This window comes from Centruroides vittatus, unplaced genomic scaffold (assembly GCF_030686945.1).
Source record: "Centruroides vittatus isolate TY-2023 unplaced genomic scaffold, ASM3068694v2 contig_1215, whole genome shotgun sequence".
In the NCBI taxonomy this organism is placed as follows: domain Eukaryota; kingdom Metazoa; phylum Arthropoda; class Arachnida; order Scorpiones; family Buthidae; genus Centruroides; species Centruroides vittatus.
Window position 1 is genome coordinate 1,042,130 of NW_027120777.1, and position 25,651 is coordinate 1,067,780.

General features: G+C 27.5%; 1 protein-coding gene across 1 annotated transcript; it reads left to right on the forward strand.

Annotated features, from left to right (window-relative positions):
* Positions 1-1,562: 1,562 nt before the first annotated feature.
* Positions 1,563-22,991, forward strand: LOC136986625 (glycine receptor subunit alpha-2-like). The gene is made up of 9 exons (XM_067284208.1): positions 1,563-1,670; positions 7,397-7,482; positions 15,474-15,541; positions 16,602-16,825; positions 17,587-17,669; positions 18,191-18,325; positions 20,215-20,573; positions 20,965-21,003; positions 21,138-22,991. Exons 1-9 carry the CDS (start codon positions 1,597-1,599, stop codon positions 21,294-21,296), a joined length of 1,227 nt encoding a protein of 408 aa, XP_067140309.1. The 5' UTR covers positions 1,563-1,596; the 3' UTR covers positions 21,297-22,991.
* Positions 22,992-25,651: the final 2,660 nt, after the last annotated feature.

The following is a 25,651-nucleotide window of genomic DNA, read 5'->3' on the forward strand; positions in this document are numbered from 1 at the left end:
CCCCTCCTCTTTCTTTTCCACCTTATTCTTACTTCTTTTTCTCTTTTTTCTTTCTTCTTTATCATATTTTATAAGAACATCGCTTTTTTAAAGATAATCTTCTTAAAGAACAGATTTCATAATTCAAAAAAAGATAATTTTACTTTAATAAATTTACATAATTTATTATTATCTCTTAAAAATATATCGTGTAATACAACACTTTTTTTCCCTCTTTTACAATCACATTATTATTTTTTTTATATTTATTTCATAAAAGAGAAAATACAAATTTTTTCATTTTATAACTTCATAAATTTTGCAGTTTCATTGCAATTTATCAAATTTACATAACTGAATATCTAATTCTAGAAATTATTTTATGATTGAAAAAGGAGAATATTATTAAATTTTCGGTTCATAACTCCTATAAAATTGAAAAATAAATATATTTTTAATATCTTTGGGATGAGAAATTATTTAAAAAGAAGCAAGATAAAAGGTATTATAATGATAGTTTTATTGAGGATTAGCATCTGTTGCGTGAAAACGGAAATAAGTCAGCAAAGAAATTTTCGTTTAGCTGGTTGAAAAGAGGACACACAAAAGGATATATGACAAGAAAATCACGAAAAGATCCAACAGAAAAATCTCTCCATCCATTCAGAGTTTAGATGACATCGTTAAGACATCTAGACACGTTTTCTCGTGTTAAAGGTTAATGAAGCACTCTTCCTTACCTAGTCACGTATCGTGTTTACAAGTTGCATTTAAAGTTATAATTTTTGAAAACCCTTCAACTAAAAGTTTAACAAGTAACTCGGAAGAATAAAGTTCACATAAGAATTTATAGCATTTTAAACATTAATTTTCATTACCATGCCTTAAATAATCGTTTAAATTTATGTAAAATTTTAAGGGGCGATTTATCCGGTGAATGGAAGAGAAATTACCCTAAAATTTCGCTTACATCAGTAATAATTATATTCAATTTATAAAATTTTCCCTTATAAAAAGCATCAATTTTTCTATTTAATTTTTGTATAAACAACAGAGAAGGAAAAAATATATAACAATAGAGTTTAATGATAAATAATAAACTTTAAACTCATAAAACTCATCCAGTTATTAAATTTATATTTAAGTGCAGTTTCTTACAGAGTTTAAAACTATTATAATCTTATTTTCTATTCGAAAATATTCTTAAAAAGTTGATTTTTTTAAAAAAAGAATTCAATAGTTATTTTTGTTTTTCTTCTGCTTTTAAAATTTCGTTACTGTTTATTTTTTGAATAGCTCACTTGAAACAATTGAAGATGGAGATAAAAATATTGATTTAAATTCATCAAATTGTATTGAATTTTATTGAATACATAAATAAAATATGAATAACTTCCTTTGAAATTTCTATAAGTTTATTATTAAAATAATAATTTAAAAATATTTTAGAGTTAATGGAAGCGTGTTTAACTATTGGATATATTTTTAAATGATTTTTTAAAGAGTTTTCTAAAGCCTAGAAATTAATATCCAGTCAGTGTTACACGCATGCGTTTGCTTTCTTATCGGTATAGAACTACTCTAGTTCTGTCTGTGGTCAATACAGACGTTTCGTGAATGAGAGAGATGAAGATTTTCTCAGCTAATCTTGTAATTTTGCTCATTCCTCACTGTTTATCTATACATAACAGGTCAGTATCAGTTCATATTAATTAAATATATATTTCTAGTTTATAGCTATCATTCTATATAGTGGCAGCTTCGTATACGTGCCTATGTGTGCCACAGGTAAATAGTTTCTCCGTGGATCAACTACTACGCTAATTATTATATAAAGAATGTTTACTTCTGCAACAATAACCTGCAATTTTCTTCTTCTCGTTTTTTTTAATATAAAACAATTATTTCTATGTAAAATTTTACTTATTTTTTAATTAACTCGATAAAATCAATATTTAAAATAATAAAAATTGACTAAATATTAATAATTTAAAATTAATTTATAAGCAATTAATAATTTTCAATTTAACTGCTTAATATTTCACACTTCTCAAGCAATAAATCAATTTGAAAGTTTAAAACAAGAATGTGACTTGAATTTACAGTTCGTGTCGTATATTGATTTTTATATTATACAAAACTATCGAATTTTGACGTTAAATATTACAGTTATTTACTAAAAAGAGGAAAAAAAATATGTGACAAGTTCAATCATATGTTTCATCTTATCATATAAAAAGAAAAAAGGAACAGATAATCAATTACACGTTAAGTTATATTATATTATTTTCTTGTCATAGTTTTATAGAAAAAATAGAATTATTTTTATAAAATTTTATATTATAAATATTTTAAAAATTAAGATACTGTATAGAAACTAATTATCGCACCTGTAATTCCGTCTTCACCGTCTTTATCGCAAGTAACAAGGAGAAGCATCTCAAAGGGGCATTTCAAATAAATTATTATTAATTTAGTGAAAATTTTATTTATTTATTAAAATTTAGCGAAATTTTAAATATTTTAAATTTTATATTTATAAATATATATAAGAAAATCGTTTTGTTTAGATAAGGAAGTACAGTACCTGAATATGCTATGCAATATGATGCTATGTAAGTAGATTAAGGATAGAACCTTTAATAAATGAATAATTGAATAAATAAAATAATAAAGATATTTTGGATGAACTTAAATTATAGCTAAGTAAAAATATAATGATACTAATAATAATAATAATAGGTTTAACAAATTTAGTTCAATGTTGGCTATGTCTTATATTTTATTCAACTTGATCGAAGAGTAATGGAAATTTGGTTATACAAATTTTTGTAAACAATATGCTTCGTATATTAATTAATCAGGAAATAAAATATTGATATGCACAAAACTCTACATTTTACGCTTTGTATATAAATAACCTGACTTTACTGCTTTCAAATAGTCATATCTTCTACCAATCCTATTTAAAATGTTATGATTGATTAATTTTTTTGTCATAAAAGACTCAAATTTTTTGAAGATAAAAAATATATGCAGGTAAATTTTCCATTTTTATTTATGTTGCGAATGTAAAGAGATAGAAGATCTCAGGCGGAAGTGTGACGTTACATTTTTAAGTGATTGTAACTCTATAGAAGTTATTGCAAGGAAGTCCAATCCTGATCTTGAAATTATACAAATTATTTTCTGGCTATATTAATATAAAATAATTAATGGGCATTTATTAAAATACTATTGTTATTTAACGGTATATATATATATATATATAACACACACACACACACACATATATATATATATATTGTGTGTGTGTGTGTGTGTGTGTCTATTTTCAAACCTTCATCTTCAAATTTGGAGAATTTAAAACAACGTACAGAGGTACTGTACATTGCTTTTACTTCTTTAAGTTTATTTACGATAAAGTTAGAGAATTAAAGTACAAAACGATTTAATTTAAAATATTAAGCTGCAATTTCAAAAAATTGTAGATCTATAAAGTCCCTCTGTTGTCTGTTTGTTTGTTTGTCTGTCTCCATGTCCTTCCTTAATCTCCAGAAATGTATTAGATAAGTAGAATTTTGGAACAGATATGGAAAGGTAAGGGGAAAGAGGCCCTGCGTACCTATATAAGAACCTCCAATATAGAAGGAAAGCCACGTAATTTCAATTCGAATATTTTCTTTGGTGCAATATTACTTTAATGGCTGGCATGATTTTGTTGCTATCAGGAAAAGTCTGATGTACAGGGGTAAACACTAGTAATTTTAAATCCAGAACATATATTTTAAATTAAATAAATTTAAAAAATGATTAAAGTTTCAACCTGGCGACGATGTAACAATAATTTTCGCTCGTTTAACATATGTTTTTATATTTTAAATAATATTTTTTTTTAAACCAGACAAGAAAATTGAAATGATTACAGAATTATATATATGACTTTCACTAATTTAAAAATTAAATATAGGACAGAAAAATTATTTAATTATTTTTGATGTGTAAAAGGACCATTAAAAAGAATAACATTTAAATAACAGTTTAAATAAACTTTTATAAAGCTTGTTCCCTACTGAAAAATAATTACTTGCCATAAATCTCAGCACAAATTACATTATTTAGTTTGAAGTGTATCATTAAGTACCATAAAATTCAAGTAAATAAATTCACCAGTTAACACTTTCAAGGCAATTACTGTACGAAAAATGCACCTGTTAATATCCAAATATATATCAACATATAGTAAACGTAGTAAACGTTAACAATGAATAACTCGCAAGAGATAATCAGCTTAATTTCTTTACATTTAGATTAGAAATAAATTTACATCATCATCTTATGTAATCATCGTGATTGTTCTGGCGTCATCATTGCGAAATCTTGTGTAGAGAACGAATGTAGAAAAATTCTGTGGCAGTAAATTAAACTTTGTTAATGGAAACGTATGTAAAAATACGTTTTAAGAAGATGCTTACATTTATTATTAAAATAATTTTCTAATTTATTTTTCCGGCTCTTATGCATACATAACGAGCAATTATTTATTGTGACATCGTCACAATGTCGAGCTGCAATTTTTTAGTTATATTCTTAATTTACTTAATTTAAAATATATGCTCTCCATCTCAAATTAGTAGTGACTTACCCCTGTACATCATATTTTTCCGTTAGCAATGAAGTCGTGCTGGTCATCTATCTAACATCTTTTACAGGAAAATATTTGAATGAAATAACACGACTTTCGGTTTGCATCAGAAGTTTTTTATACAGATAATTGGGGCCTCCTATTTTTAATCTTTCCATATCCCATATCTGGTCTTGAAATTCATGTAGCTCACTCCGTTCTTGAGATTAAGGAAAGAGATGGACGAATAGATGACAGTGGGCATTTATACGTCTGCAATTTTTTCAAATTGCAGCCCAAGTACTGGATCGAGTCAGAATATTTCAGAATGGGGCGAAGATTAAACAACGAAACTTGGCATGACAGCTTGTGTATAAGGGGCATTGATAATATTAAATTTTGGTGGTTAAAGATCGAGGGTATGGGAGATAGAAAGGGATCATGTATCATATCACGAAAGGGCTTAAAAGATTTTAGTCATTATTAATCATTTACAATTTTTTTTATAAAACTCATCCTTACCCTCAAAATTATGTTTTTTTCCACTTTACTGGGCCATAATTTGAAAAAAATTATATACCTATAAATTCTAACAGTCGTCGCACTGTCCGTCTTTCCTTAATCTCAAGAATAGCGTCAGATAGATGAAATTAAAGACCAGATATGGAAAGCTAAGGATAAATATATACTAACTTCTGGTATAGAACGGAATTCACATGATTTCAAATCAAAAATTTTTCCATACACGGAGTTACATAGATGAACAGCACGACTCTATTGTTAAAGGAAAAGTATGATGTACAGAGGCAAGCCATTACTAATTTGAGATGGAGGAAATAGAGAGCATATATTTTAAATTAAGTGAATTAAGAATATATTTAAAATTGCAGCCCGAAATTGTAACCATGTCACAATAATTTTTGCTTGCAATATTTAATAATAAATTTTTATGAAAAAATCTCATAATAGATGGCACCACACACAATTTCATTTATTATGATTAATGGTATAAGTTATTTTATTTACATAAAAATGTATATATATATATACAAACTCGATTATTTTCAAATAAAAAATCTTGTTTTCTAAATTTCAAGTAAAGATGTTGCTGATAAAAAAAAGTAATAAAAAAATTCTATTTAAATTTATTTTAATAAAATAAAAATTTTCCGATTATATACTTGATTAAAAATGTATTCAATGCATTTTTTCCGAAGATTTATTTATAAACAATCAATCAAAATATTTCTCCATTTCTTTTTCTAATAAAGAGTAAATTTTATTACAATAAAAAACGATATTGTATTTCTTAAAAGAAATTATTATTAAATTATATAAATTTTTAAATAAAAATTTGTTTTCAAAAATATGCTTGACAGAGAGGTTCTATATATATATATATATATATATATTTAAAAAATAAATTAGACATTTTTTGCATCTTCTTAATTAAATTTTGAAAATTACTTAATTTACAATAAATTAAGTTTATTTTATTTTGATTTAAAAGGATAAGCATTTTATATATAATATTTATGAAATTTTATTAAATACAATGTGACCCAAAAGTCTGACCTCTGTCCCGAGATATATGTTACGATTATTAGAAACGGCGCATTTGTGATTGAGCAGTTTCGAATAATAGTTTTTCGAACAGGTTTTAATCGTTTTTAAACATAAATTTAGGTTAACTGACATTTGGGCCACTCTTTATTACATAACATTAAATGCATTATGAAAATATAAATATTTTTCATTAATTTATAAAGAGATAAACTGTAGATGTTACAACTGCATTCTTTAAATACATTTCCATAAATTAAAAAAAAAATAAAATAAAATAAAAATGTTATTTAAATATAGGTAGCTTTTTGCTTTATATTTAAGATATTAATCAATATATAAATATTAATAATAATTAATTAAAGATTTTCTTTACGGTTATTAGTTGAAAATTTGGAAATATATCGAATAATGTTTACTGTTGTCGATTTCTTTCCTCTAACAATTGCCCTAAATTAAAATATATCTTCGAGTCTATCTTACTTATATCGCAGAAGACTGCCTGTATTCATTTTTTCTAATTTATTTCTTTTATTCACAATTTTTTCCTACTTATTTGTGTTCATTTTACAAGAGCATAAATATTCTGTGTTCAGTTTTCATGCGCGATGAAATTTCTATAAACATCATTAATTTTGCATAGACGTAAATTGAAATCTGATGTATAATTCAAAACAAGTTAAATTCCTCACGTTTTAAAATGTTAATAAATGAATTATTATGCCGTTAAAATATTATAAAAATTATGTATTAATTTTGATTATAATTATCTTGTTAGTATGAGATACGAGAATTTTTCCTTCACGTAATTAATTTCAGTTAATTCAACATTACTTATTTGTATACATTGTCTTTAATTTTAATTACTTTACATCAAAAGTATAAATGTATAAACTATAATTTAAATAGAAAGGCTTCTTTGCCTTCCACTTTTAAAGCATTCCTACTAAATTTCATAGATTAGAGATGGGTTATTAAGCAATATATAAGCTCTATAGGAACAGTTCTCTAAGTTTAGACAGGATAGTAACTATTAATGCTCCTTCATTAACATAAAATTGATTCTATTTCAGCTGTCACGGAGAATTTCTATATATAATATAAAATATACATACAAAATAACTGTTTAATTATAAAAATCGCAGTATTTTAATTAAATTTTTATGTTAAAATAAAATAAAATAGTTCTATTAGTATTTTAAAAGCCGTGTTTAAAATCAATTTTTGTAGGAGCAGCAGTACTATATCCGACTTGGATTTGTTAGATAAAGTGTTAAAAGGTTACGACAGAAGAGCATTACCAACCAGTCATTCAGGTAAAGCATGTTAAATGTTAATATTTACTTAAATTAAACATTAAATACATTTGTGTATTAATATTATTCTATCCGATTCAGATTGTTCTTTACAGATAAATTATATAAAGATGATACTAAAACATTAAGCGTTAGGACGATTATCTTGTATTATTAATTATAATCTTCGTGTAGTTAATTTAGTTTATTAATAGTGTTAGCTGTTTTCATATTTATGAATTGCTTTCTATTAGGCTGAAATTTTCAAATTGCAGATTTATAAATTACCACTTGTGTCTGTTTGTCCTTCTTTACTTTTGACGTTTAGCTATTTAAATTAATTCCAGTTCTCGAGATTAAGGAAGGACAGACAGACAAGCAAACAGTCGAAGGACCCGATTGATTTTATAAGAACTTCTGGTTTGGACTAGAAGTTAGGTTATTTTAATTCAAAAATTTTTCCTGGAAGGTGTTAGATAGATGACCAGCACTACTCTATTGCTAGCAGGAAAAGTATGATGTACAGGGGCACGTTACTACTAAAATCGAGATCATATGATTTAAATTAAAACTATGATTAAAAATTGCAGCCTGGAATTGGGACCATGTCACAATACTTTTTGCTAATTTTTGTGATGTTTTAAAATATTTTTTGGAAGAATGCATATATGTATAAGGTCTGCAGCGTGCCCAGTAGATACTATTGTAATTAATGAAATTTTGTAAAATTATTATGAATAGAAGTCAAAATAACTTAGATTGTTTAAAAATAGTTCAATAATTTATAATAATAATTCGGTCGTGTTTTGCTCTAGATCAAGGGTTGGGAAGTGGGGGCTCGCGAGCCGCATGCAGCTCTTTGCATAGACGTTTACGGCTCTTCGGACATAAACTCCAATTTCATCTCATCTCAAGCAGCCTTATAACTCTAGTTTATGAGATAGAGCAGCCGAACAAACTTCGACTCGTACCACTCTTTAGCCCGTCCGCACATGACGACACTCGTGTTGATCAATATGAATCGCATGCGAATGGTAGCATTTGAAGCATATCTATATATATAACCCATGAACGCGCGTCCGTCCGACGTCTGTCCATGTAACATTATGCCAAAAACGCCACTAGAAGCGCCCCTGTCGTGTGTCGTTTTCGCACATTTAAATAGACAATATAAATTATTATTTACATTAACAGTATAAATTATTATTATTCATTTGGTCAATAGCCAATAACAATATAAATAATTCAGTATATTTGTAATAGGAATTTATTATTGTCACGAAATGCCTGTAAAGCTCACTAGGGGGGGCGTCTTTCAACACAGTTTGTCGGCGATCGGTCAAGCATTTAAGCCTCGATGCGGCTCTCTGGTACTTTTGTTATCCTGTTTCCATGCCAATTTGGCTCTTCTCACTTTACAAACTGTCGACCCTTGCTCTAGACCCACGATACTTAACCTGCGGCCCGCTGAGCTTTTGTGAGTGGCCCGGACGTGACCCGTAAATAATGCAGTCAAAATATAAATTTGAAATTTTTCGGCAAAAAATAGATTCGGTCACTTCACCCACACTGCTAAGTCCCTTTTATCCTTTCTCTAAAAAAATGTGCTCAAATTTTACGTTGTTCACATCAACGTATCTGCGTGAAACATCATACTCAAAAATGAAATATGCAAAAAACATATATATATATAAATCGGCTTACTGATTCACACCTGGATGCCGTTTTACGAGTAGCATGCAGCAGTTACAAGCCTAATTTAAATGAAATTGTGAAAAAAAATGTTCGCAATATCAACAGTCACACTAAATTTCTAGAGTGAGTGAGAAATTATATAAGTTTTTCATTATAATCGTTATGTTGCGGCCCGCGTGTAACAGCTATCATGTGTATGTGGCCCGAGAAAAAAAAAGGTGAGTAACAGTGCTCTAGACAGTCCAGAGATTAATGGAGACCTGGAGCAAAACACATATTGAGGCCTTATAGCGAATTAAATTAGTTTAGTGAGGTAAAAGGAAATACATGAAAAAAATATACTAATTCCTGAAGGACTAGGGTTCATAGTTTCATGGGGCGAGGGGGTTAATATTGAAAATTTGATGGCAGAGGTATCAAACAACTGCTCCGGAGAACCGGAATTCGGGGGGGGGGCAATTTTTATGGGGATAAGTCTATAATATTTCGGGCCCGTCCCTCACAATTTGACCACTTTTACAGGGTGCTCTTAATGCACACAGAGGCAGCAAGACCGCCATCGAGCCACAATAACGGGGGAAAGGCATTAAAGATCCTAATTACTTTATGAAATATTAAATACAATTAATTAAACTAGAAACGTTTTAAATTAATATCTAGTCTTAATAGTAAATTATAATTTTTATTGTAACGTTATTCTACAAGTAATGTTAAATTCTTTTAAAATAATATTTATGTATTTATGTAAATCATAATTAAGGAATTAATTATTTAAATAAAGGAGGTTCTAGCTTTTTAAATTAAATATTTAAATTTTAAATTAATTTACATAAAAGTTTTTAAATAAACAATTAATGATGTGTCATATAAACCAAATGTTAAATATTTATCTTTAATTATATAATATTACAACAAATATTTGACAAGAAATCAATCATTTTCAGACAAAAAATTGGTTGAGTGTTTAATAAAATTTCATGTAAACATAATTTATATAGGTTATATTAAAAAATACAGTGAACCTCTGAACAACGGCCGTTGACAGTATCATAAAAACATGGCGGTTGTTAGAAGGAAGTCTTTATTGAAAGTTCAACCGTGTTCATATAAATTTATATCTGAATTTATTAAAAATTTAATTAGAATATTTCTAAATTTATAAATAATTTTTCAGTAAAATATCTCTTTATTCGAGAGATCTTTCGCTGATACATCAATGTTTTCCTCCTCGAATTTCTTACTTTATAATGATGAAAACTATAAATTATTTCGTGTAAAACATGAAGTATTAACCAAGAATTTATATATATTTTTTTGTTGTTTTAAAGACAAAACAGTTTTTTTAAAAATTGTTTAAAAAAATCGATAAAAATGATAGCATTCGGTCAATCATATGCATGAAATGTTTTGCATCCGTTCGATTTCATCCTTTCAAATTCGCTTTCAGTCCCAAAGTCCCTACCAAAATAACAAACTAAAGTTTGGAATTTTGTAAAAACCGTAAACATAATTCAATATGACATTACTCCTTTGAGAGATGGGCCATATTCTGTATAAGGTGAAAATCAAATTGAATGAAAATACCAAAACTGTATAGAAACACGTAGAGATTGCTGTGAGATTTATGACTTTAAAGGAATAAATTAAATAAAATATTCAATTCTAATTATTAAAATTGCTTCGTGCTATCGAATTAATTTTGATACGTTTATAAGAAATATTCAATTGAAAGAGTTTGATATTTGTTTTAAATTAATTTTAATAGTGACGTGTTAAATTTTATAAATTATTTTAATTACTTATCATTCTCCATTATGTATTAATTAGATTGTTTGACATACAAAAAGAATTAGCACTCGCGTAAATGAGAATAATCGATTTTTCTGTCATTATAATTCTCATTTTAGCATTGTTTTTAAAGTTTATGTTTAACTTGATATTCACTTTTTTCCCTTTGCTAGGAAACAGGAATTTAATTATAGGCATTACTTAATGATAATTATTAAACTGTAAAGAAATTGATTTCATTAAGAAAATTCGAACTTCGAACTTATATTTTTGACAAATAATCGAAGTTTATCGGTAGAATAATTTTATAAAAAAGCTGGAAACGTTGTTGCTAGACTTTTTCGGTATTCTTTATTTGTTTACATCCCTAACAATTGCTATTGTTACCTTTAAGTGTTTAGAATGGTTTGAGAGATGTTAAGGGAATGGAGCCATATCTCCCAAACTAATGGTCCGATTTTACTGAAAATTTCTGGAAACACTTCCGCATAATACGCAAACCAATAGGAAAAATTTAAGAAAGTTTCAACAGAAGATACAGGAGTTATCAAGCTTCAAAATAAGCGAACAGAAATCGCCCCACATACACTAATATCCACACATACAGGGGGAAGCCCCCATTTTTCGCATTTCTCGACGTTTGAAGGCCTCCCGAGTCCAAAAACGTAAAAATCTTGGGAGGGGGTAATTTTTTTGTCCGATTGTCATACTTTCTTTTCATTATATATAACAACAGGAAAAGTAAAAATTGTAATAATAATCATTAAATATAAGTAAAATTCAATACTGTTTAGCAATAAATAATAATAAATAATAAAAAAATCAATTGCTCTACAACTTAATAATAATTATATTTAATCTGCATAACAATTGATTATTAAGAAAACTCTAAATTTACTATTATATCTTACTTACATAATCAAAGTTTATTAGTAGAACAATTAACAATGTAATTAATCATTAATAATAATCAATAAACACATATTTTAAAATATCGCTCGTAAATTCCAAATTTGATCCATTACGTTGCTAAATATTATTATGGTTCAGCTATAATTGAACCATTACTTTGTATATTACTCCATTAACACCATTATAGCTCATATACGGTGGTTACGATTTCGCACCTCTTGTGGTTTCATCGCTTCATATTATGGCTTAATTTATCATGTAATTCTTCTACTTTCCTATATTTGTGTCATTAAATATCCATTATTTGGATGTATTTTTCTTTGCAATTGTTTTATCACAGTTTTTGCATTGTTTGTTGCATTGATTCCTGTCTCCTGTCGTTTTATTTCTCTACATTAATAATAGAGATAAACGAAACCATAATCAGTTTAATATAAAATAATATATGTTATTTATTATTCAATCAACTTATTCTATAAAAATATCAATAGATTTTACATCATCTGCATCATGGTATAATCGTGGATCTCCTTCTCATGCTCCTCCTTTGAGGATGACGTGAAGGAGGAGCAGGAGAAGGAGCAAAAGGAGGTGAAACTTTTATATAAAATAATTAAAATTATTTTTAAAATATAAATATAAATAAATAATAAATTATACATAATATTATATTTTAATACGTTAAAATATTAAAAATAAAAATACTGCATATAATAAAAAAAAAGATTTAATTTTAATTTACCGATTTTAAATTTACTTCAGCATGATATTTTTTAGAATATTACAAGATTAATTATATTTATTTTCATCGTTTTTGTACAGAACTTTTAAAATATAAAGGAAAATTTTATATTATTTTATATAAAGTTGCTGGGAGCATCTCTAAATTTATTGCTCTTGATGAAAGTATTTTTATTTTGCAACTGAATTGATTCTCTTTTAGAAGGACATTTTTATGATAAATATTATAGAAATATATTAATAAATCAACTTGACATAATCAGGGGTTAGTTTTCTTCTAGATAAATTACGAACTAGAATTTGAAATAAAGTAGTAAACATGGGGAATAATGAGAAAAGATATTTTCAGAGGCGAATGGGATTTACTATTATAGTAAATATTAAAGTACTTAAGTTAAAAGTAAACTTTTAGCTCAAGTACTCAATCATTTTTCTCTTTGGATCATTAATTTTATTTTTTAAATTTAATAAAATATATTAAAATTAAAATATATGGTCGAATTGTTTCAATTTATCAATTGCTCCTTCGTGATTTAAACAATTTTTTAAAGATTTACTTTGAGAAAATGTGAATATCAAATGCTATATTGATATTACTTTGTGGGCAGTTATATATAACAGAGGGGAGAGTATGGCGATCGAGCGAAAAATGACCCTCCAAAATTTCTACATATTTGGACTCAAAAGACCTTCAATTGTCGAGAAATCCAAAAATAAATAAATAAATCAATAAATTGTGGGTATTTTCTGTATGTATGAATGTTAGTTGGTGTGAAGAGGACATGATTTTGTTCACCCATTTTGAAGCTCAATAACTCCTGTGCCTCTTGTAGAAAATTTTTGAAACTTTGCAATGAGGTTTGATTGTTAGGGGAAAATATTTCTAGAAATTTTCAGCATTATCCGACCAGTGGTTCGGGAGATATGGCCCCATACCCTTAATATCTTCTGAACAAATCTGAAGACTTAAAAGTAATGGTAGCAATTATTATGAATGAAAACAAATAAAGAATTCCAAAAAAGTTCAACAACAATGTTGCCAGTTTTTATATTAAAACATTTTAATATAAATAAATTGTATTAAAATATAAAAGAAGTTTTATCCTTTATAAAAATATAGAGTATCTCATGAAGGTTCATCATTATCTCTTAATATCCATTAAAGATAAGACAAAAGAAAATCAAATTGTAGAGAGAAAATTGGAAGTTATTGAACATTCTTAATGTTTTCTATCTATTTTCTGGATTTTGAGCTTTTCCACTGATCTAAAAATACCTTTTTATCTACAGTATTCTCTCTTAAATAGCAATTTTAAAGTTGCTATCAGCTCCATAATAGAGCTTAAGAATACAGTAAAGACATTTAAGTATAATACATCAGGAAATTTCGACAATATAAAATTATTGAATTTTTATGTGATTTTTTAATTAAAGATAATTTTACATTTATTTTCATAAATGTCGTTTATAAGTTCATAAAAATAACTATAATATAAATTAGTTTAAGATATATTTGCAATTAATAAAAATTTCTTTTTATTATTTAGTTTCCATTGTAATTTATAAATAAAACTTACAGTAAAACTTTTTCACATTTAATATAAATTAACTAGAAAATTCTTTTAATTACAGTCGGAATTCCCACGGTTCGTGCTCTGAATGTCATATAGAAAACATTTATTAATAGACCTATATAATAAGAGAATCTATGTAAAATAATTTAAAATATTTTTGAAAGTTTAACGGTGATTGATTAAAAAGAATAAAGAGTCACGCCTATGTTGTCAATGTTAATTTCTTTGTCCAATCATTATTAGATGCATTATAGTAGTAATCAATTTCCTTAGAAATCATTTATAGTTGATATCTTGTATCTATTGCAGAGAACTGCCTATGTTCAAAGAATAATTTTATTTATTTTTCTTTACTGTTTTTGCCATTAAGTTACTATTTTTAAAATTTATTTTAAAAATTTATCTAGTATACTTTTGTAATATTGTATGGCAAGATATATCTTGACGATTCCTCATGTCATTTCATAACGATTTCATAAAAGTATATGAAAATAGCTTGCTAATATAATTAAAAAACATACAATTATAATTTTTAATATAGAGTTTAAAAATGCATTTTAAAACGTGTCTTAAAATATTATGAATCAATAAACAGTCATACCAGCAAAAATGTCATCACGAAAAAAATTCTGCAGAACCGACCAGAAAACAAGCAGATTGTTATATATATTGATAGATAACATAAATAGTATGAACTATTGATAACTGACAGACAAATCGATAGGAGAAAATGTGATTTATAAAGGCAGAAAGCGTAATAATTTCAAAGCTTTACAAAGCAGAATGTAAAGGTGTAATTGCAATAATTCAATTAATTTACACAGAATTGTAAACACGATTATATTGTTAAATGTAAAATATAAATTAATTTTAAAATCTGTGTTTTTTATAGAAGAACCGTAAAATATGTTGCACAGACACTAATGATTAATGTAAGGTTTGTAAAATCTGTATTTAACGTTAATCGTTAGTGTATTGAACGTGTTTTACTAACAGAAAATGTAAACTAAAAAAGAAAATAGTCTCTCCCCCCAAAAAAACGTTGATCAAAATTAGGATAATTTTATAATTTATCCTCTTAAGTATACAGTTAATTTGATATATATTAAAATAAATCCTTAGATAAGTTAAATGTATCTTTCATTATGAGGCATATCTTTAGCTAGATTTAAGCTGTAATTCCTGTTTATTTGTTGATAAATAATTCTTAAATTTCTAGAATTGTGATTCTTGATTAATATTTCCATAAATATATGTCTTCTCTATTTTTTTCTATAATAAATTAACTGGATATGTTTACAGGAAATGCAACGATTGTATCGTGTGAAATGTATATTCGCAGTTTTGGATCGATTAATCCTGCAACAATGGTCAGTATAGCTTATTAAATTTAGCATAATGTTACAAATTTAGTTTACGTTACACTTAATACTAATACAGTATTAAAATTAGGCTCATATTCGTTAATTTCTAAATTAAATTTTAAAGCAAATACTTCGAATATCTAAAAGGAAATGTGTTATTATAAATCTAATTAGTGTTTTAGGTTTTTAAAAATGAACATAACACGTTAATTTACAATTTTACTTTTCCGGCTGTTGTATATGGCAGACAGAGGACCTTTAAACGTTGAGAAATTCAAAAAAGTTGGAGGTATTTTCGATATATATAAATGTTAGTGTGTGGAGAGGCACGATTTTGTTCACCCAATTTAAAGCTTAATAACTCTTGTGCATTTTATCGAAAATTTCTGAAATTTTGTAAGAAGGTTTGTGTATTAGGGGAAAATGTTTATAGAAATTTTCAACATAATCGAACTATTAGTTTGGGTGATACGGCTCCCGTTAGAATGTCTCGAATCCGAAGGTAATCGCAGCAATTATTAGGAATGAAATAAATTAAATAAATAAAAAATGCCAGGAAAGTCTTGCAACATGTTTTTTCCCCGTATAAACTATGAAAACTTAAATAAGAAACATTTCTATTTTAGCAAAATTTATACATACATTGATTTTATATTTTCATTAATTGTTGTTGGATTTGTTTTAAAGTTATAAGTTATTGACTAAAATTGTAATAACTTTAAGTTTAAAACTAAAACTATTTAAGCAAAATTAAATATATTTTGATAATTATTTAAAAAATAACGTAGGCGTATGTATTACTTCGAATATGTGTCTTCAAATTTAAGCCGAACTGCAAATTTTGAAAAGGAATTTTCAAGAGAAATATTCGGTGATAATTAGATAAAAAATATAATTTTTACATGCTACATTTTAGTCTTATTTATGTATTTTAAAATATTTAAAATTTATATTTTATAACGATAATAATAATAAATTATTCTAATAAATAAATATATTTATCAATTGAAATTATATTTTTGTATGCAAATTAACATGAACGATATTTTGAAATTGAAATTTTCAGGATTATGAAGTTGATTTGTATCTAAGGCAAAGATGGTTCGATGAAAGGTTACAAAAACCGAAATTTTCGAAAGCTTTAGACTTGAATGATCCAAATTTGGTTCAAAGAATTTGGAAGCCTGAAGTGTTTTTTGCGAATGCAAAATATGCAGACTTTCAATACGTCACTGTGCCTAATGTATTAGTGCGTATCAATCCTGGAGGAGAATTGTTATATATGTTAAGGTAAACTTAAAAATTTATGTATACATTACAATCTCGGTAATCTGACATATATATGGGATTAGAACAATGTCGGATTATTAGATTGCCAGATTATTGAAGCTCACAGTGGCCGAATAGATGAAATCGTTGAAATTCACCAGTGGATTGGTCGCGTGGAGTTCGAGTTTTCTTCACATTTGTAACTCCTAACAGGGGCCAGTTTTCCATAAGTCCTCACGGGAGGCATTCCCCCTCGTCCACGTGTTGCGTTGCCGTAAACAAAATAAACCAAATAAAAGCCGGATTAATGGAAGTAAGATAAATTTAATTATACATAAATGAGTCGATACTAACGATGCAGTAAAACGCTAGTTGGACTACTGATTAGAACATCCAAGTATGTTACTATCGCTGGTAACCACTGTTGTTGAGTTGCTGGATTCCACTAAATTTAGTGAGAAATTGAAACGTCTGTGTAAAATTTAGTGGGGTTACAATATTTTTGGTACGATCTCTAATATCGTGCCCAAGTCTGAGATTTCAAGCAAGGGCTCGATATCATGCCATGTTTAGTGAGGTTTTCAAATTTAGTGGGAATTTAAAGTTTGAATTAATGGAAGGCTTGTCTATGACGTGGCAGCATGTTGATAATACCCGAGACACGACTAGTGTCGAATTACACAACGTGTCGAGACAGCGAACGGCCGAATTACGGAGATTGCATTATATTTAATTTCATATATATATATATAATTACATAAAAATTAATATATATATTACAGATTAAAACTACTGTTTTCCTGTATGATGGATCTTTATCCATATCCAATGGATTCTCAAGTTTGTAACATTGAATTAGCGTCTTGTGAGTATTTAATTTTTAAAAATTAATATTGTTAGTCTGTATTATTATATAACCAAACAATAAATAGCTGTTTTTAATTTTAAAATGTTTTTCAAGCAGAATTGTAAACGTAACATTAAAAAAAGTATTATAAAATAGGAGGTTTTCTTTGTATTAACGTGTTTAAATGTAGATAAATCTTTCTTGATGCTGATTGGTGGAAACAACAGCGATAGCCTAAAGTAGGCGGTGTTATGCTAATTTCTTACTTACTTCATCCAATAATCGTTAATATTTTTAAATATTTACATTAAAGCGGAGAAAACCTTTGATATAGAGTGACCCTAAAGTCAGTCAACAAAAGAGCGATTAAAATCGACGTAATGATTTGGACTAGTTTTAATCCTTCTTATACATTAAAAAGAAGATTATAACTGGAAATTATAAGGACTTCTATTGCTTTTGATATTAGTGAATTGCATTTGATGTTTAACTGTCAAATATTATATATTAATTGAATTTTAAAATTATTTATTTTACAGTTTCCAAAACTACAGAAGAATTACAATTGCAATGGTTTAAACCAGTACCGATTATATTGTATGAAAATTTAAAGTTGCCTCAATTTGAAATCGAACACATTAACACTTCCTTATGTAAAGAAAAGTTTCATATAGGTCAGCCATTCTTAAATAAATTATTAAGATATAAAATTATATTTGAAATATGTTTAGTCCATTCAAAATATTTAATTAATTCTATCGTATTTCAGAAATTGTTTGTGGTAGAAAATGAATTTTTGACATTGATTTTCAGTTGAAAATTATAAATTATTTCTCGCCATTTTAAAAATAAAATATTACTTGTTTAGAAAGATTAATACAGTTTTTAGGTTGTAATCGCATTGCAATAAACTATAATACATTTTTCTTTTTTAAAAATAATTTTGCCACGAGTGGCCGAGTGGATAAATCTATTGAACATTGGTAATTGGCCGCAGGTTCGCTCCTGACCAATGGGCCGGACAAGTAGAATTATCCGAGTAAAAGAGATCGATTTTTATATTTAAAAAAGCCTACCCGGGAGGCATCCCTCGGCAGATCTATAATTTCAAACTGTTCTTCCATATACATTTTTAAACGCTTCGTATTTTAAATATTTGAAAAAAAACGCTGAAGCAATTTATAGTACGATTTTTACAATATATCACGAATGATTAAGCATCGTCAATCTATTATTGATATTACTTAATCATCAACTTAATTATGTAATCATTCTGTAACTATTTCTTTTTAAACTATACTTTTATGTTGTGGTAAGATGGAACACTCGTTCCGCACTTTAATGAACAATTTAATGTTTGCAAATCATTTACTCATTTAGCAATATTACGATATGCAGTACCACTCTTTGTGCTGCAAATTATGCGTCGCAATGGAAAAATTCTCATTCTAAATAATAAATTGTGTTATTTTATAATAAATACTGTATAGATTTTAAAACGAGAAATTATTTATTGTGAAATCATCACAATGCCTGGCTGCAATTTTCCTTCACAATGCTCTCAATTTTAGTAGTGTCTTGCTCGCTGTACATTATACTTTTCCTGTTAACAATTAGTCATACTGGTAATCTATCTAAAGCCGTTCATTGCAATTTGAATTGAAATAACGTAATTTTCGGTCTAAACCAGAAGTTTGTATATAGTTAATTGTGTCCTCCTGCCGTAAACTTTTTATATTCGGTCTTAACATTCCTCTGTGTAACTCCGTTCTTGAGATCAAGGAAGGACAGACCAACAGACAAACGACAGTGGGAATTTATACGTTTGCAATTAGAAACGTAAATTTTTTAATAATCTAATTTTTGATTATTTTTACTGGATCCGATTAAACTCCCTAATATACATTAATTTGCTGTGGTTACATAAGAAATATTTCTACAAAATTAACTTGAATGTACTTTAATATGTGTACTGTAGATTTAAACGATATTTACGCTCCAAGAATATAATTTTAAAGTATTGCACTTATTTAAATCTTCGTTCCAACACTACATTGTTTTCTTAGTTTATTTGAATAATTTGATTATTCACAAATAAATAAATAAATAAATAAATAAATAAAACAAATACAACATAGTTCCAGAGGAAAGATCTTTAACTTTTGCTCTATTTTTTACTCAATTTTTAATTTTCTTTCATATTTTAAATAAAAACGAACGACTTTTTTGCGTCTTGTGATTTATAATTACGTACAATTTATTTTTTAAAAAATCAGCAAAAAACATAAAAGAATAAATTTTATTCTTAAATTAAATTTAAATATATATATATATATATATAATCGTAGTATTTTTTACTAAAAATGTTGAAAATGAATAACATTTTTCATTTATTTTTAACAAAAGAATAAATACATATTTTTTAACTTAAAGAATAATAAATTATTGACTATAATTTTATATAATAATTTATAATTACTTTAAAATAGTCATTTCTATATAATTTGTTAAATTCGGATATATTTCCAGCAAAAATTCAGCAACTTGTTATGTTTTTTTTAAGGAGAATACAGCTGTTTGAAAGCAGAATTTTACTTAAGAAGATCTCTTGGATATCATCTGGTACAGTCTTATTTACCAACTATATTGATAGTTGTTATCTCTTGGGTATCGTTTTGGCTCGATGTAGAGTCTATCCCCGCAAGAACTACACTTGGTGTAACGACTCTGTTAACAATTTCTTCAAAAGGAGCTGGAATTCAAGTAAACTTGCCTCCTGTCTCTTACGTTAAAGCTATAGATGTATGGATGGGGACTTGTACTACATTCGTTTTCGCTGCTCTTCTGGAATTTACGCTTGTAAATTACATGGGAAGAAAGAGATACAATTTTGGAAAGAGGGATATATCCGTTCTCCAATTGGTAAAATTAGTATACATTTTTTTACTGTTGAATTATTGAATATAACCCGTGTATATCGGTCAAACTTCTATTTAGCGTTGGCTTGACTAAATCGAATATTATAAGTTTTGTATATTAATACTAGCGAGGCCTGCGTACAAGTTTGAGTGTGAATGTTTGAAAGTCACGTCATTTGGTACATGTACCAATTGAAGGACACACATTTATGTAGAAGATCAGTTCATACACATTCATTGGCGCTTTGCAGGGGGTAGCTCTATTTAGGAAAGCGTTATATCGAAGTTTGACTGAATGCGTGTGTTCATGTATATGTACTGTACTGTACATATACATTTAAATAAGCCTAATTATATTACAAATATATATATATATATATTTTTTTATTTTTTAGGAAAGTTCTTGTAAAGATTCAGATAAAGAAGACTCAATGGTAAAGCTTTTTTTATTTTATTTAATTAAATAAACAATTTTATAAATTAATCTTTTAATTAAATTAGTTAATGAATTTATATTTAAGAATTAAAAATATAATGAAGTATACGTATATTATTTTTATACTTTAAGGCTCAGCCTCTTAAAGAAAATACTGAAAAACAAGACATAAGAGTAATCGAAGGGAAGATGAAGAGCAAAAAGATTGATCAAATCAGTCGGGTTGCATTCCCTATGATGTTTTTTATATTTAATCTTATTTACTGGCCATATTATTTGATCAGATTTTAATTTACTTGCTTACTATATTCTTCGTATGGTTAATATTTATTTATTAAAGCAATAAATATTTGTTTTAAAAATATATATATAGGCTATGCAGGATGAACTTGATGAGTAAAGTTATTTGAAGTTTAAAGAGATAAAATTAAATAAAAGGTTCTTATAATATAGGTTGTCCAGTTACAGTTTTAGTTATAAAGTGAAACCTCCATTTAGGGACACTCCCGAATAGTGTACACCTCTACTTAACGAACGTTTTTACAATCCCCAGACTCTTCAAACAGGACATCCTTTATATTAACCTCTAAATAGCGGACAAACTTCACGGTCTCGATGGTGTTCGCTATTCGGAGGTTATACTGTGTAGATAATCTTTATGAATACAAACGAATGAGAAGTTTAAATATTACTATTACTGAGCAAAAGTTACTGTGACATCGTTGCAGTTGTTAATCGTATTTTTCATTTATTTGATTTAAAATATATGCTCTAGATCAGGGGTGGCGAACCTATGGCACGCGCGCCCAAAGTGGCACGTAAGGAGAAATCATCTGGCACGTAATGTATCATACGATTTCTGTCTTTTTCAATCATCCTTTCAGTTTATCACCTAATCATCCTTTTTTCAATCAGCTTTTTTACAGTTATTCTAATTAAAGCGTATCTGTTTAATTTCTTTAAATATCATTATTTTAAATCTGAAATTTTGGTACGCATTAACATCTTTAAAGCTAAGTATGCTTACAATATGACACGCGACTCAAAAAGTTTCGTCATTCCTGCTCTAGATGTCAAATTAGTGTCTTGCTCCTGTACATCATACTTTTCCCGATAACAAAGGAGTCATGCCATTCATCTATGTAACTCCATTCTGTAAAAAATTTTCGAATTGCAATCACGTGACTTCCGTTCTATACCAGACGTCACTATGTAGTTAACCTAAGCTTACCATATCTGGTCTCGACTTCTATCTATCTAACACCGTTCTTGAGATTAAGGAAGGACAGACAGGCAGTGGACGACAGTGGAAATTTATAAGTCTACAAGTTTTGTCAGACTAAACCAATAGACTTTTCCATAGGAGGAAATGGTAAAGGTAAAGGGCGAAAGAAATAAGTTAGAGATAGAGAAATCTCATTAACATGGCAACTGCTCTCTGAAGGGATCCGAAGTCAAGTTTGGGCCGGATGCCTCAGACGTACTGCACCCCACCCTTCATTTTTCTGGCCATTCTACTTGCAATACTAACCTAATCCTTTGCTAAAAATAATTCCCTCTTAGTTTCTGAAAAGCAGGAAAACTCATTTAAAAAGAGAGAAAGATAAACTATAGCTAACTAGAGACGTAATTGATCGCGCAATGAACGAAATCAATATAGACACACCTACATATATAAGATTCGATTTCATCAACCAATCGTTGTTAATTTACAAGTGTAATTTACAATTTTCAAGTGATTTCTTACTTAAAGTGAAGAGGACAACCTATGTCATAGGAACTTTTATCCTAATTTCTGCTTTTTTTTACGCATTTATCAATGTTACTGCACTTATACAAAGTCTATTATGTGAAATATTTCTTTTGTGTACAAATTTACAGTTTACGTATATTATTATTTTATACATTAATTCTGTACTCTTTTATATGTTTAAAAATAACTGTTATAATAAATAATATATAATATACTAAATAATATTTTTGAAATTAACTGTTGATAATATTGTGGTTTATCTGCTTTTATTGTATCAACAAATGTAAAATGCTATCAAATATGTAAATGAGTAACATTAAAATATTATATTTACTGTTAAATGCTGTTAGTAATTTAACTATAATATTATTTAATTAACGCTATACACAATTTACAATTAACGTATTTAAAATTATCATTTTAAACTAAATAAATAAATGAAATTATCAATAATTTATATGATATAAAAAAATGCTAATTAAATTAAAATTTGCAATTAAGTAGAAGAATATTAAAAATTTATATTAATTCAAATAGAAGATAAATTATTATTATTATTATTATTATTATTATTATTATTTGAGAACACTTAAAATAATTAAAGAATGCTTTTAAGGAAATAGCGACTAATTTCTTCACGGAATTTTCTCGTTTAAAATGCTAAATAATTAAGTTTAATACTGTAAATTATCAGGTTTGAGAAATTATTTCATTATAGTAAAAATAATTACTTCGTCGACAAAATCTATATACTTTATTTTAATTATTAATTTTGTATTGATGTATTTCAAAAATATTTAAATGTTAATTAATCTATACATATAAAAATCAAACTATGTACTGTACAGTACGAATGTATGTTAGGTAAAGGGTTCTATACTGTTTAACGTATCAAACTTCAAATTTGACATGAATATTCTTCTGGAGCAAATACTGTGGGGTCTCACCTCAACTCCTCTTAACTTAAACCAAAGCAATTTTATGTGTTTTGCTGTTTCATTATTGTAAATACTGGGTTCAACAAATATACATTTCAGTAACTAAACTAAAAACAAACAAAAGAAATCAGAATAAATTCTAGTTTATTAGCAATATTTTAACTCACTGAACCATACATTTATAGTCAGCCTGCTTGAGAAGTTTGAAGTGACTTTTGCCAAACTTACAACGAGATTTCTTATTTATTTTTTACTTCATTTAATAAATATAAAGTTATGTTTCGAGAAGATGTTACTCATCTGGCAAACATTTGATTTGCCAGATTAATAAAAGATTTGGTTTAAGGTTAATTTCAGAATCGGAGAAGACATCGATTGGGTTTCTTCTAAGGAAATTCTTTATGCATTTTATTCAGGAAATTGATGATAGGATATCCTTTCTTAACTTTAAGGAAGTTTATTTTGTTTTTATTTTTTTATTTTTGTAAGTTTAGGGACCGGAACTCTGCATTTTTAAATAAATAACTACATAATAAAAGATCTGCGTGATATCCGTTGTATTCAGATCGATAAACAAACAACAGTTTTGAATTAAAAAAAATATTAAAATCGATAGCGCTCTTTTTTAGCCATTTAATAAAAAAATATCATTATTAAATCACGTTTAAATCATAATAATTTTGCAAAAATTTATTTATTAATTGAAGCAGAGCGTTAGCGAAGCTTCTTCTATGAGGTTTATAGAATTGTGTTCGTTCTCAAAATTTAATGGATCCGTTTTAATAAAACATTGCTATTTTCCATTAATTGAGACGAGGAATTCAGAAATGTAATGTGAGTCTATTTAAGTGTAAAAAATCCAGCGACGAATTGCTTAACTTTCCCGGAAACATTTAAATTTCTGGTGGCTCTATCTGTTACAACATTTAATTTAAAAAGCTGTTTACATTTTTAATGATTATAAAATGAGAAAAAGCTTCATTTTGAGGGTACGGATGGGTTTTATAAAAAATTGTAAATGCTAATAACGAGTCAAATCGTCATTAAATCCGACTCTATTCTAGATATGATACACCACTACCCTTTATCTCTTCATCTCATCGACCTTACATCACCAAAATGGCATTTTATGGCATTAATCTCCTTAATACACAAACCTCCCTGCAAAATTTCAGAAATTTTCGAAAGAACGAGAGTTATTAAGCTTCAAACAGAGTGAACACAACCGTTTTCTCCGCACACAGGTCATTTTTTGACCGATCGCCATACTTTTCCTGAGTTATTTGTAATAGAGCCAGGAAAGTAAAAATAGGAGTCTATGACTTCGTTTCCGATATACAAAGATATTACAGTGACAATTTCCATACTCTTTGATGCGACGAGGGCACCTAACGGAATTTAGGCCTAGGGGTCAAAAATAAAAATAGTATTACGTACGCCTAACGGAAAATAGACCCAAAAACGAACAAATCACAAGAACAAAGCAATTCCCATCGATTGCTTTGTTTTTGGATCGTTTCTCTCTACCTGGCCAGTGCAAGGATTGTCTTTCCTGTGGCATGCAGGTACGAGGATAGACTCTTTTGTGGAGGCAAGTGCAAAGTTCACCTGTCCGCGTCTGTGAGGTACAGTACAAAAATCGCCTTATCTGTGCCTAACAGGTGCAGGGATCGCTTCTTTCTTTCCGGCTTCGCTTCAATTCTATCGCGAAAAGATAAAATCTCGCGATGTCCTAGTTAAAATTTATGAGCCCGATTTCAGTAACTGAATCTAATCTCAACAATGATTTAGACCTGATTTAGACGTTTGTATGACGATTATGTAGCATCTTTTGTGCTATTTAATCATTACCTGAAGATTCTAGACGAACTATTTGCCCATGGATCCTAGTCCAATAGCTAAATAGTCAACTAGTGACAAGTATTTTTTTCCTTTTTAGTAGTTGGCCAAGTATT